General features: G+C 34.8%; 1 protein-coding gene across 3 annotated transcripts in view; it reads left to right on the top strand.

Moving 5' to 3' along the window:
- The window catches only part of LOC149780945 (inositol monophosphatase 1-like), a 36,639-nt gene extending 24,055 nt beyond the window's left edge, over positions 1-12,584 (top strand). For all 3 annotated transcript variants that reach the window (XM_089938047.1, XM_089938049.1, XM_089938048.1), the window contains 4 exons: positions 3,372-3,480; positions 4,675-4,780; positions 11,125-11,276; positions 12,184-12,584. In XM_089938047.1, the coding sequence (XP_089794173.1) occupies positions 3,372-3,480; positions 4,675-4,780; positions 11,125-11,276; positions 12,184-12,290 (474 nt within the window). In that variant the 3' untranslated portion in view covers positions 12,291-12,584. The remainder of the gene's footprint in view (positions 1-3,371; positions 3,481-4,674; positions 4,781-11,124; positions 11,277-12,183) is intronic.
- The last annotated feature ends 833 nt before the right edge of the window (positions 12,585-13,417 follow it).

The raw sequence follows: 13,417 nt of genomic DNA on the forward strand, positions 1-13,417 counted from the left end.
GCTGGTCTACAATCAGTTCAGCAGTATTTCTAAATATATAAAAACCCAGATTACCAAGATGAATTAAAACAAGTGCAATTTAAAAGTAGAGTGCAATTTTCAATTCTTTTCTCAGTTTAACCTGAGGGATCTTATACTGCAAAAATTTATAACCCATAAAAAGTTGAGGTACATTGAATAAGTGAGAATCTAAAAAGAAATTAAAAAGTAAGGATCAGAATTATTCCATCTCAGAAAGCAAACTCCAGTACTGATGGACCATAATGCAGCATTATGGAACAGATAAGATATTTGGCACAGTAGTCAGCAAAGCACTGATTCAAGAAAATTAAATTTTGGTAGACCTCATATTAGTGATAGATCTGTTGTTGGAGATATCCACGAAAGAACAAGGCAGAATACCAATGTGATGTGAAAAATTGTACAAAACAGTCATAAAGAACAGTTTCACAACTTGTTCAAGGTGGCTAAGCTATCAGTACATATGCCCCTTCAGACAGCAGACTGTGAAATGGGATTCTCAGCACAGAACAATATTCATATACAAATAAGGAACAGATTAAGCTTAGAAATAATCAAGAGATTAATGCTTATACAGCTTGAAGAGAAATCTTTTTGAGAATTTTGATTTGAGTATAGCTCTAACAGAGTGGAGAATAATGAAAGAGAGATGGACATTTCATTATTATGAAAATAATGAACTAGGGGTATTTTCACCCCACCTCACCGTTTTTTTGTTCTGCTACCGCTTATTTGGAGGCCCCCCCCCCTTTAGATAACATTCTAGCAGCATCTTTGGAGATACCTTGATTTTGTTTATAAATATAAAAATGGTGTTCAGTATTTGCAGCAACTTGTGGTTGTAGGGTTAACTTGGATGATTTGCAGTTTATTAAGTTGGTAAATCTAATGATTTATTATAAATTCAGATGATAAACTTATTTGAAGAATAGCATTGTTTGGTGCATGGTTGAAATATGATCATTGAGTGAGTGGGCTGTTGTTTGTCCTGGCTCGAACAACAGTTGTAAACAATGCATTGAAGGGAAACATAAAGAGGACTTAGTTCTAGTAACTGCATTCTGTAAAGTTCAATCCAAATTAGATTAACAATTAGTTATTTAAGAACTGACATCTTTCAAAAGTAGCATTCTAGCAATACAAAACAGGGACTGATTATTTACATATTTGAAATGGAAATTAGCAAATAGAAACTTATAACATCATTATTCATTTAAACATAAAATGGATTTGACAGTTGTTTCTTCAAGAATATAACATGGCTTATTAGATTAACAGTAGAGACTAATTTATATTGGTGATAAAACATGGTATTTATTTAAAATCTGTGGCAAGAAATTGGTGAGGGAGGTGTACAAATTAGGGTACTATACCATGACTTATTTTTATCTATTTTATAATGAAGGGTGTTGAAGAAAGGGGTTCCCTATATGTGGAAACATCTTGATTTATATAACACCAAATTAGAAAAGTATGTTTTGACTAAATGTCATGCTTCCCAAATCTTTGAATTTTTTTTCTTTTATGTCAGTTTCTTAGTAATTTTGGTTGGATAATCTTGGTTTATACAACCTGATGGGTAAAATGTTACATCACCATAAGTAGGACAGTTTGATCTACTTATTTGGTACTTTTTATCACTTTATCATTTAAGTTAATATGTCAATGTGTCTTTTTGGGTGTAACACATTCCACATAAAGTAGGTCATTATGATCAATACTTCATGCTATTTTGACTTTTGGCAGTTACAAGTACACTGTTGGTCAGTGTTTTGCAGCTTTTATTGCAAGCATTACATGGGTGAGTTCAACACCATTCTGGCAAAGGTAGATCACTTGGTTTGTTATTGAGTCTGCTGTGGTGGAAGCACATCACTTTAATCCTTGGTGTCTGTACATCCACCTATCGGTTTGTCTGCCCAGACCATAAATAAACATCAATGCTCAAAAGTTTTTCTAAACTTCTTGCTTCAATACAGTTTTGTCCCACCTTACTCAGTACTGGACTTCTCAATTAAGTTTAATTCAAATTGTATATTTTGCTACATTGATCAGTTGCATCCATTTAGCTCTGTTGCTTATTTCTTGTAAACATCAATTCATTAACCATGCAGATTCTTGTCATTTTTGCTAGAAATAGGTGTAGGAAGCACATTTTTAGGGTTACCTCTGTGTCCAAATACTTCTGCTTCTGAGATATTTTTGTTTAGTTGGATTCCTAGTTATATTAAAGACATTGTTTTGGATTGGCTATTTCACTCACATGTACCACATTTTAAGAATTGCACTTTTTTATTGGACCCATCGTTTTCCTGTCCTGGCCAATTTTTACTCCAAATCTCACAATTGTCCTGCTTTTTGCCAAGATTCACGTGTCTGTGTGAAGTTCAGAGTAGTCTGCTTTAGTTCTCCAGCCAAAAAGTCTAAAACTGAGACACAAACTTTGGTTCCAAAATGCAGTAATTTTTTGCCTAAAAAAATTGGTTCTCAAAACTTATTTTCCCCACTGTATTTTATTATGTGGGTAGAAAGTCCACATTATATTTTTTTTAATTGTAGAGCAACATCTGTCTATTTTTCTCTAATACCATCAGCTATGGTGTATCATAAATGATGTTGATGATACAGAGCTCGGAATTAGGGCACAACTTCTTGTCTTGTGAATGTGGCACGCAGGGTTAACGAGTTAGGGAAAAATTCACAGTAGCTCAGTTGACGGAGCTTCTGACTCAATCCAGTGGTCTTGGGCTTGAGACTGCCCCGTGCTTGCTAGGGTCAGCTGCTTTGGTGTGCCCTTGGGAAGGACGCTTAGCTTTCATTTCATGAGCATAATAAAGACAGGAAAGTTCTGAAAATGTCCTTAAAACTAAACCAACACGTTGTGGTTTTGTGTCAGTTTGTAAATATAAATGGGTGCAGCTAGGAAACTGACATTACTTATCATTAGATGGAACTGTGATTTATTTCATATCAGTATTGGCATTTGTAATACAGTAAAACCTGTCTTGTGAGACCACTGCTATGAAAGACCACCTGTCTTGAGAGACCAGGATCTCCTTGCACAGATTTATTGGTTATATGGTGTTATGATCTGTCACAAGAGACCACCTGTCTTAAGAGACCATTATTTTTTGGCAGAAGGGGTGGTCTTTCAAGACAAGTTCTACTGTATTGTTATCCCCCCTCCAAAAAACAAAAAAAAAAACAAAAATAATTCCATCAAATACATGTAATTGGCTAATTTATTTAGTATTGAACACATTATGTCTGTTGTTAGTAGGTATTGTATTAAACACTGGACAAAATTAAGGTGTATTTAATGTTGAAAAATGATCATGTATTTGTTTCAGATAGTGGTAGGAATAGTCCATTGTCCTATACTAGACACAATGTACACTTCTATGAAAGGTCAAGGGGCAATGTGCAATGGTACAAAGATTTCTGTCTCAAAAATTTCAGGTAACTATAGCCAAGTCTTACATGAATAAGGCTTGATTTTGATTATTTAAATTTCAGTACATTCTTTATTCACCTGTCTGATTCATGAGGTTAGTAGTCTTTGTAATGAATTATTTGATAGTTATACATGGTTTGTACTAGGACGAAAAATCCTTAAATTTGAGGTGTTTCTTTGAAAACACCTTGAATTAAAAAAAAGATGGTTTATACCTTAAAATGTCATTGAATTTGTTGATAAATCCTTGAATTTATCTGAGAAATACAAAATGCTAAAATTCTTTTGTATATCATTTTTTAAATTCAAGATTTTTGTTAAACTTTTTTCTTCCAACAAATATTTGAATATACAAGATAAAGCAAAATTAGATGGATTAAATTAAACCTGACACCCAATGGAGTATTGTCTTTTTGGTGAAGCGGCACACACTAATTATATCTTCAAAATGATTTAGTAAGGAATCTGACCCCTCTAGGAATGAGCTTATGTTTGGGTACAGTTAAAACTTTAAGAGGAAGGTCACTCACAAATTAGAAAATGTTACAACGCATAATGTAAAAGAAATTAGAATTTATGTCTTTGTATGAAATCATAAATCCATATGATAAAATATAAATAAATGCAATACATATATTGAATTCAGGAGATTGTTTTCTAAGCTAAGTCCTTGTATGCCATTTTGGAAAACTTTTACAAGAAGTGTAACAAACATTCATGAAATCTAAAATAAAATCTTTCTGCAATATAATAATAAGTGAGGCAGTTACATTTTCCTAATTAATTTTTTTCTTTTCCAAATAAAATGGCTTCTCAATACGAATATACAGTATGTACTCACTTAAAAGACAAGACCAGCTGCCAACAACTGCACACACCCCAATCTGCCATCACATAATGCACCAGAATAGCTGGGTCTTTGCACTTTTTTAGGAAAATCAGTAGAAGAAACAAACTAGTCCTTGATCTGCCGGTGCACTACGATAAGGCAGATCAGGATCTATGTTTGCAGTTGGACTCAACCTATAATATATACAGTACATGCAATGTAAGCATCCATCTATGCCTGGACAATATTATAGACAAAATATTTTAGCACTGCATCAGGAGGTATTATAATACACTTGTGAACAATGACTCTTCTGTCTAAATGTAACATTACAAGGTCACAACATTATACATTTCTTTTCTTTCTCCAGATCTTTCTCAATCTGTGGTTATAATAGAAGGAGGTAATGCTCGGAGTGGAAATGAAGCTAAAACTAAATCTAATAATCATTTGAAAATCATCCAGTCATCACATGGGTAAGGTTACACTTATCATCTGGTATATCAGCCAGGGATACAGAATTATATTACAACAGCATTTTTATCATTAGCACTGAAATTTTTATTAATCTTTCAGAGTTTTTATATTGTCGAATTTTTAATCTGAGGATGTTTGACCACACAAATATCTATTGGTGTTTGTGATGGCTAAAATAGCTAAATATGAACAGGTAGTTTTGTGGGTCCTGGGTAGAAAGTGATCTAAATTGCTCACTTTTACAGATCGCTGCCATCTCACCTCTGCATAGGTTCGAGTCTTGGGCTCGACCAGTGTGGGTATGTGAGAATGCTTGCCAGTTGCTTTCCATGCATTGGTGGTTCTTTGTGGGGTTTCCCTGTTTCTTCCTCCACCAGTTATACTGGCCACATTGTATAGCCTATCTGGTGCTGAAAAATGAAAAATGGTGTTCAACTCCATCACAACAACAGGTAGTTTGAAAGATAATTCATTTCAAAGAAAGAATACATTTGCCAATTGAAACTTGCAAGGTCTTATTATAAAATGTGCTTTTACTGCCCACCTCTAGTGTAAAGTACAGTCAAGTAAAAATAATTACCAATGAGACTCAGTTTTAGTAAGAAAGATGAAGAAATAAATAATTCATCACTAAACTGATGAATTATTTGTTTGTAAAGGAAACATAATTCAGAGAAAGAGAGAAATATGAAGTAAAACATTTATGAATAATGGATGAAGACTAAATTTAAATGGGGGTTAAATCTTAAATAGAAAATTCCATAGTTCAGCCCTTTTCTGGCTAACCAGTTATTTTAGCCTGTCACTGTTTTATTAGGGTCAAATTTGGCAACTAGTTATGTAATTTTTGCATGTACCTTTATATTACTTTTCAAAAGAGCTGTTAATTTTCTTATGGTGTGACAAGCAGGACTTTATCCCCATGATCAGGTAAACGTTTTAAAAATTCTTTTATCAAGGTTGATTGATTGGCTTTGAACAGCACATCAGGCTTTGAACAGCATATCAGCAAATTAAAAAAGTATTTAGTGCCAAGGCAGTGGTAATAAAATGCATTTCTCAGAAACATGTCTTAACAGCTGACTTAGGCTGGTCTATGCAGGTTTTGAACCTTCAGCTCGCTGATTTTGAGACACACTAACCACTGAGCCACTGTCATTCCCATTTCTTACCAGACTTATGTCATCTAATTGCTTTAGTATAATAAAGTGACAGGGTCAGATGTAAGGTTTTGATATATTTTAGGGCTTTATCTGATTGAAACTTTGATCCTTTTTAATTTGTAAATTGATTCAACATTGAACAGGTTTATTAGAGACTCCATTTAGTATGTACACATTGGGGAAAGTGGGTTGAAGTTTATATACATGTGCATATGGGGGTGAAGGAGTAAGACCAAGTAGTACATACACACATAATAACACAAACTATATTATAGCTACTGTGAGTAAAACCTACATGCATTAGTCAAAAACAAGCAGCCTGTAGTAATTGCACACCATCCTGTTTGTACCCCTTAATTATTTCATTCACTAATTTATAATTTCACACTTGTCACCAGGGGGTCCATAACACTCTAAACATATTGGAGTTTCAAACCAAATGGAAGTTCTCCATATAAACAAGCGGACAGACTGCTCACTGTCCATTTCTGGTTTCCAGACCACTCCATACTTTTGTTCTCTGGCATACACATAGGATATGTATCTGCAAAAGTGCCAATGGAATCTTCCTTTCATATGTACTGTCCATCACTTTCAAACTGATTAAGAAATGACCATGCTCAATATGTGGCATTTATCATGCATCCCAAGCATCAAATGCCACAACAAAACTGAATTGGCAGCTGAGAACATTGCCACTGATCACATTGTTTGAACTATGCAAGTATGAAGTTTGGGGGTGGGTGTGATAAGCAAAAGGTTACATACACACAAAAGGGGGGGGGGTAGATAAAAGCACACTATGCAACCAGGGGTGGGGGGTAAAATGGCTGATTTTTTTGTGCACATGCTGAATGGATGACCCCAATTCACTATTGTTTACGGACCTTCCAGAAATATTGTATGTGTTTGGTTTTTTTAGTTTTTCGTTTTTTGTTTAGGCAAGATGATTAAATTTGTACGGTTATTTATCAGGTTAACTGCTTATTTATATAAAAGTTTCAGTTTGACCTCAAGATCACCAATATTAGGCAGTTGGATCTTAAATATCCATTTTCAATTTGTCATTATCTTGCTCAGGGGTAAATTTTTGTAGGCAAGGTGGGTCCTGACATTTGACTAATGGGATCACGTTATTTAAAGAAAATCAGGAAATGCTTTTATTTTATGCAAAGCAGTGAATTACTTGAGTTTCTAATTAAAATAATATTGATATTTCACTGTAGTGAAAAAATAGTTATTTTTTCACTACAGGAACTACTTTTTGGGGTCAGAACATACTTACCTCCCTTTGATTTTCTGTCAGTGAACTACTGTTTCCTTATATACATGTCATTGTCTTATTTATAATCCCCATCTGTTATCCTTGAAACTTGTAGTTTGTTATTCTGGAAATATCAGTTAATTTTTGTCAATCTGATGTGGAACTAATTTTGTGCGTAGGTACACAGCACATCATAACATGTACGGTAAACAGCTGACATTACCGTAAGAAATCTGCTAATTCACTGCGTTACAAACTTTAGGTAGCCAACGTATGTGAGCATAAAATGAAAAGAATATTTGCTTGAAACGAGTGAATAATGGATACATTTCATCTCGTGGGTGAAAAACTGTAGTATTTTCACCCATTCGATGAAATATATGTTATTCACTCATTTCAAGCAAATATCTTCTGTGTAATCATTTTAAATAGGTAATAGGTGTGACTTAAAAATAGGAAATATCACCAACTGCTGTGATTGACAATTTAAGTTTGGCTTGTTTCAAATGAAAAATGTCTCTAGTTTTGGCAGTTTTCACTGCAAAACTTGAACACTCGCTTTTTTCTGTGGATTCTATCAAAAATATGTAACATGGGATGTGCTGTAAGAAATAGCACTACCGATGTTTAATGTCATTATTGTAATTTAAGCTAAATTATTTGTCATGTTGTTTGGGCACATGAATCCTAACTATATAACAGAATGTATCGTCACATAATTTTTGGTAATGCCCATGCCACATATTTAGAGAAAGCATTAGTATTTGCTTTGTCTGTCCATCTCGTGTCCATTTAGTCCCATACATTGACTTTTGGATTTGACTATAATTTTAGAAGGCCTTTATGGATCAAAAACAAATTTGGTATGGATATTTATCTGAAGATATAGGTGAAATTTGATTTTTATCAATTTCCAATTGGGGAAAAGATGGATAGATTTATGATCCTTGGTAGCTTTAAATTTTACAACACATTGAAAGCTTCCTCCAGTAATGCACCATACTGGCAAGGTCAGCTGTGTAATATGGACACAATTACAGTTCTTGTTGAGTACATCCCCATTATATAATATGGAAGCATTTAAAGTTTTTGTTGAGTATATCCCCATTATGTACTATGAATGCTTTTCAAGTTCTTGTTGAGTGCATCCCCATTATGTACTCTGGATGCTTTTCAAGTTCTTCTTGAGTACATCCCCATTATGTACTATGAATGCTTTTCAAGTTCTTGTTGAGTACATCCCCATTATGTACTATGGATGCTTTTCAAGTTCTTGCATGCAGCCCAATTATGTACTATGGATGTTTATCAAGTTCTTGAGTGCATCCCCATCATATACTATGGATGCTTTTCAAGTTCTTGTTGAGTACATCCCCATTATGTGCTATGGATGCTTTTCAAGTTCTTGAGTTCATCCCCATTATATACTGTGGATGATTTTCAAATTTTTGAGTGCTTTCCCATCATGTACTATGGATGTTTTTCAAGTTCTTGAGTGCATCCCCATTATGTACTTTGGACGCTTTTCAGCTTCTTGTTGGGTACATTCCCATCATGTACTCTGGATGTTTTTCAAGTTGTTGAGTGCATCCCCATCGTATACTATGGATGCTTTTCAAGTTCTGCAGTGGATCCCTGTTATATACTATGGATGCTTTTCAAGTTCTTGTTGAGTACATCCCCATCATGTATTCTGAATGCTTTTCAAGTTCTTGAGTGCATCTGCATTGTGTACTATAGATGCTTTTCAAATTCTTGAGTACATCCCCATCATGTACTCTCGATGCTTTTCAAGTTCTTGAGTGCATCCGCATTGTGTACTATGGATGCTTTTCAAATTCTTGAGTACATCCCCATCATGTACTCTGGATGCTTTTCAAGTTCTTGAGTGCATCCACATTGTGTACTATGGATGCTTTTCAAATTCTTGAGCGCATCCCCATCATGTACTATGGATGCTTTTCAAGTTCTTGTTGAGTAAACCCCCATTATGTACTATGGATATTTTTCAAGCTCTTGTTGAATACATCCCCATTATGTACTATAATGCTTTTCAAGTTCTTGATTCATCCCCATCATGTACTGTGGATGTTTTTCAAGTTCTTGAGTGCATCTCCATTATGTACTATGGACGCTTTTCAAGTTCTTAAGTGCAATCCCAATATGTACTATGGATGTTTTTCAAGTTCTTGTCGAGTTCAGCCTCATTATGTACTATGGATGTTTTTCAAGTTCTTGAGTGCATCCCCATTTTGTACTTTGGACGTTTTTCATGTTCTTGGTGAGTACATCCCCATTATGTACTATGGATGCTTTTCAAGTTCTTGATTGCATCCCCTTCATGTACTGTGGATGCTTTTCAAGTTCTTGTTGAGTACATCCCCATCATGTACTCTGGATGCTTTTGAAGTTCTTGTTAAGTACACCCACTTTATGTAATATGGTTGCAGTTTTTGTTGAGTACATATCCATTTTGTGATATGGATGCAGTTCAGGTTCTTGTTGAGTACAGCTCCATTGTGTACTATAGATGCTTTTCAAGTTCTCGTTGAGTACATCCCCATTATGTACTATGGATGCTTTTCAAGTTCTTGTTGAGTACAGCCCGTTATGTGATACAGATGTATTTCAAGTTCTTGTTGAATATAGTCCCACTATGTGATATGGATGCATTTCAAGTTCTTATTAAGTACACCCACTTGATGTAATATGGTTGCAGTTTTTTTTTGAGTACATCTCTATTTTGTGATATGGATGCAGTTCATTTTCTTGTTGAGTACAGCACCATTATGTGCTATGGATGCTTTTCAAGTTCTCGTTGAGTACATCTCCATTATATGACATGGATGCTTTTCAAGTTCTTGTTGAGTACAGCCCCATTATATGAAACAGATGCATTTCAAGTTCTTGTTGAGTATAGTCACACTTTGTTATATGGATGCATTTCAAGTTTTTGTTGAGTGCATCTCCATTTTGTGATATGGATACAGTTCAGGTTCTTGTTGAGTACAGCTCCATTATGTACTGTGGATGCTTTTCAAGTGCTTGTTGAGTACAGTCCCATTATGTGATATGGATGCATTTCTAGTTCTTGTTGAGTACAGTCACACTATGTAATATGGATGCATTTCAAGTTCTTGCTGTATATATCTCCATTATTTGATATGGATACATTTCAAGTTTTTGTTGAGTGCATCTCCATTTTGTGATATGGATGCATTTCAACTTCTTGTTCAGTACATCCCCATTATGTACTATGGATGCTTTTCAAGTTCTTGTCGAGTACATCCCAATCATGTACTATGGATGCTTTCCAAGTTCTTCAGTGCATCCCATTGTGTACTATGGATGCATTTCAAGTGTTTGTTGAGTACATCTCCATTATGTGATATGGATGCATTTCAAGTTCTTGTTGAGTACATCCCCATTTTCTGATATGGATGCAGTTCATGTTTCTGTTGAGTACATCTCCATTATGTACTATGGATGCTTTTCAAGTTCTTGTTGAGTACAGCCACATTATGTGATATGGATGCATTTCAAGTTCTTGTTGAGTACAGTCCCACTATGTGATATGGATGCTTGTCAAGTTCTTGTTGAGTGCATCCCCATTATTTACTATGGATGCATTTCAAGTTCTTGTCGAGTGCATCCTCATTATGTACACTGGATGCTTTTCAAGTTCTTGTGGAGTGCATCCACAACATGTACTGTGGATGCTTTTCAAGTTCTTGAGTGCATCCCCATTATTTACTATGGATGCTTTTCAAGTTCTTGTTGAGTGCAGCCCTATTATGTGATATGGATGCTTTTCAAGTTCTTGTTGAGTGCAGCCCCATTGTGTGATATGGATGCTTTTCAAGTTCTTGTTGAGAATGAACCCACTAAATTTCATCAAGCATCATTGTTATTTTAGCATCCGAGCATATGGGTCTGCAGCAATCGATATGTGTCTTGTGGCAAGAGGTCAGGGGGAGGCTTACATTGAGTATGGAATCCATATCTGGGACATTGCGGCTGGGATTCTAATTGTGCAGGAAGCTGGAGGAGTTGTTGTAGATCCCAAAGGTAAGGTCAGATAATTTTGGTTTAATTTTTACAGCATCACAAATGCAAGATAGGGTTTTCATTGTGCAGGGATCTGAAAGCTGTATGGTCTGTTGTAGATCCCAGAGGCAAGTAAATGTGATCTTGATTAAATTGGTTTTACATCACTTTTGCATCTAACTGAGGACAGTAAGTTAGTTAACTACCTTTACAACACTTTGAGCATAATATGTTAAGTACTTGTAATTACATTTTTGTGAATACATTCAGTTCTGTGTACTTGGGACAGAAAGTTTTAACATAATTTATCATTAAAAATGTTATCATACAAGTTTTTATGAATAATAGTGACCAGAAATTTGGAAACTTTCATGCTTGGTAATATTTTGGATTTCATGCTACTTTCCAATTCATTTTAGGGGAAATAAGAAAAGGAATTCTGAAAGGAAGATTTCTAAACAAATTACAGTCAATTATTAGATTTATATAGATATGAAAATGGAAAATTCAGCTTGAAGAACTAAGAAACAAGAAAATATAAGGAATGCTTGAAGTTTCCAAAGTAAGCAAGCTGAAGGTGGAAAATGATATAGACATTTCCGGCAAACAATCATTACATTTTATTTACATGAGTGTCTGGTCAATTTTCTGCAACAATGTAGCATGTAACAGCAAACTGAGCCTTGTCAGGGGAGGTAATACAGACAGTAATTGTAGACAAATCTACCCCAATTAATGTTAACAGTAAATTTAGGAATTCTTTTGAGGTAAATTTTACCGGAAAAACTGGCTTCTAATCTACACATAATGTTATATAAAAAAATATTTTTTAAATATATTTTGATGATTTTGTCCAGAATTTACCTTTGGTGAGACTGGGACCTGGTTATTGACAATGAACATGATGCTTTTTTAAACTTTTTTGCAGGTGGTCCAGTTGATCTTGTTAGTAGACGAGTTTTGTGTGCCTCCAGCAAGGCCATAGTGGGCCAGATATCTGCTATTGTGGAACATATAGACCTAGAGAGGGACTAGACACCATTTTACAGACTACAAGTTATCTCTAACTAATGTGAAATTGTTTTCATAGGTACTTAGAGTCATGGATGTTTCTGGATGTCTTTGTCTGTCAAGTTGGTTGACCTTTTGTAGGGTCTTCAAGTTTGTATTTCAGAACAATTACAAAACAAAAATAATGTATCCTTAGTATGTAACTTGTGGAATCATAAATGCCACATTCATAAGGTGACCTTGTAAATGGACAAGTTATTAATATTTGTATTATTGTGATTAATACTTGTGTACTGTAAAACAAAAGCTGTATTCATACACTTGTGTATGTTGTATATGTTCTACACATTTAGTGAGAGAACTTTATTTTTCCTTTTATAATGAATTTACGTATTACATACACACAGGTGTTAAAATGACATGCTGTATGAATTTACCCACTATCTGTGCACATCACTCCTATTTAAGTAGATCACCAGGTGGCTGAGTGGACTAATGTGCTTTCCTTTACAGATCACATACATCTCACTTCTCTCCATGTAGGTTTGAGTCTCAGACTTGGCCAGTGTGGTATATGAGAAAGCTTGCCAGTGGCTTCCTATGGGTTGGTGGTTCTTTCCCAGTTGTTCCTCCACCAGATATACTGGCCATCATGTATAGCCTATTATGTGCTGAACAATGGCATTAAGCCCATAACTACAATAAGTATTTAACTACTGCTTATACTGGCTGAAAAATGGAGTCCGACAGCAAACAAATCAGGTCTATCTTGTTTATTATACTGACTACTTCTGCAAATCTGCGCAGACCTAGATATGCTGGTGTATTATGCAACAACATATCTGGGTCTGTACAGTTTGCATTTGGACATGGTGAGAGTAAATATGGTGCTTACTAGTCGTTTTTGATGATGAACGCATCTTCGTCAGGTGCATTGCTAAATGTTCTATTTATTTTATACCATGTTACCTTTTATTAGTGCATATTTAATAGGTGCAAGTGCTATGCCAGATGAATTTAACTTGGAGTGGCAAACACTTCAAAGTTACAATCCAGTTCTGGAAACAAAATATTTATTATTTACATCCACAGCAGTTAAATCTTGTACATGTTGCATCCTTTTACAACATGCATCTGTTTACCTTGATTAC

Source organism: Sinohyriopsis cumingii, chromosome 16, assembly GCF_028554795.1.
Source record: "Sinohyriopsis cumingii isolate HCF-2022 chromosome 16, ASM2855479v2, whole genome shotgun sequence".
NCBI lineage: Eukaryota > Metazoa > Mollusca > Bivalvia > Unionida > Unionidae > Sinohyriopsis > Sinohyriopsis cumingii.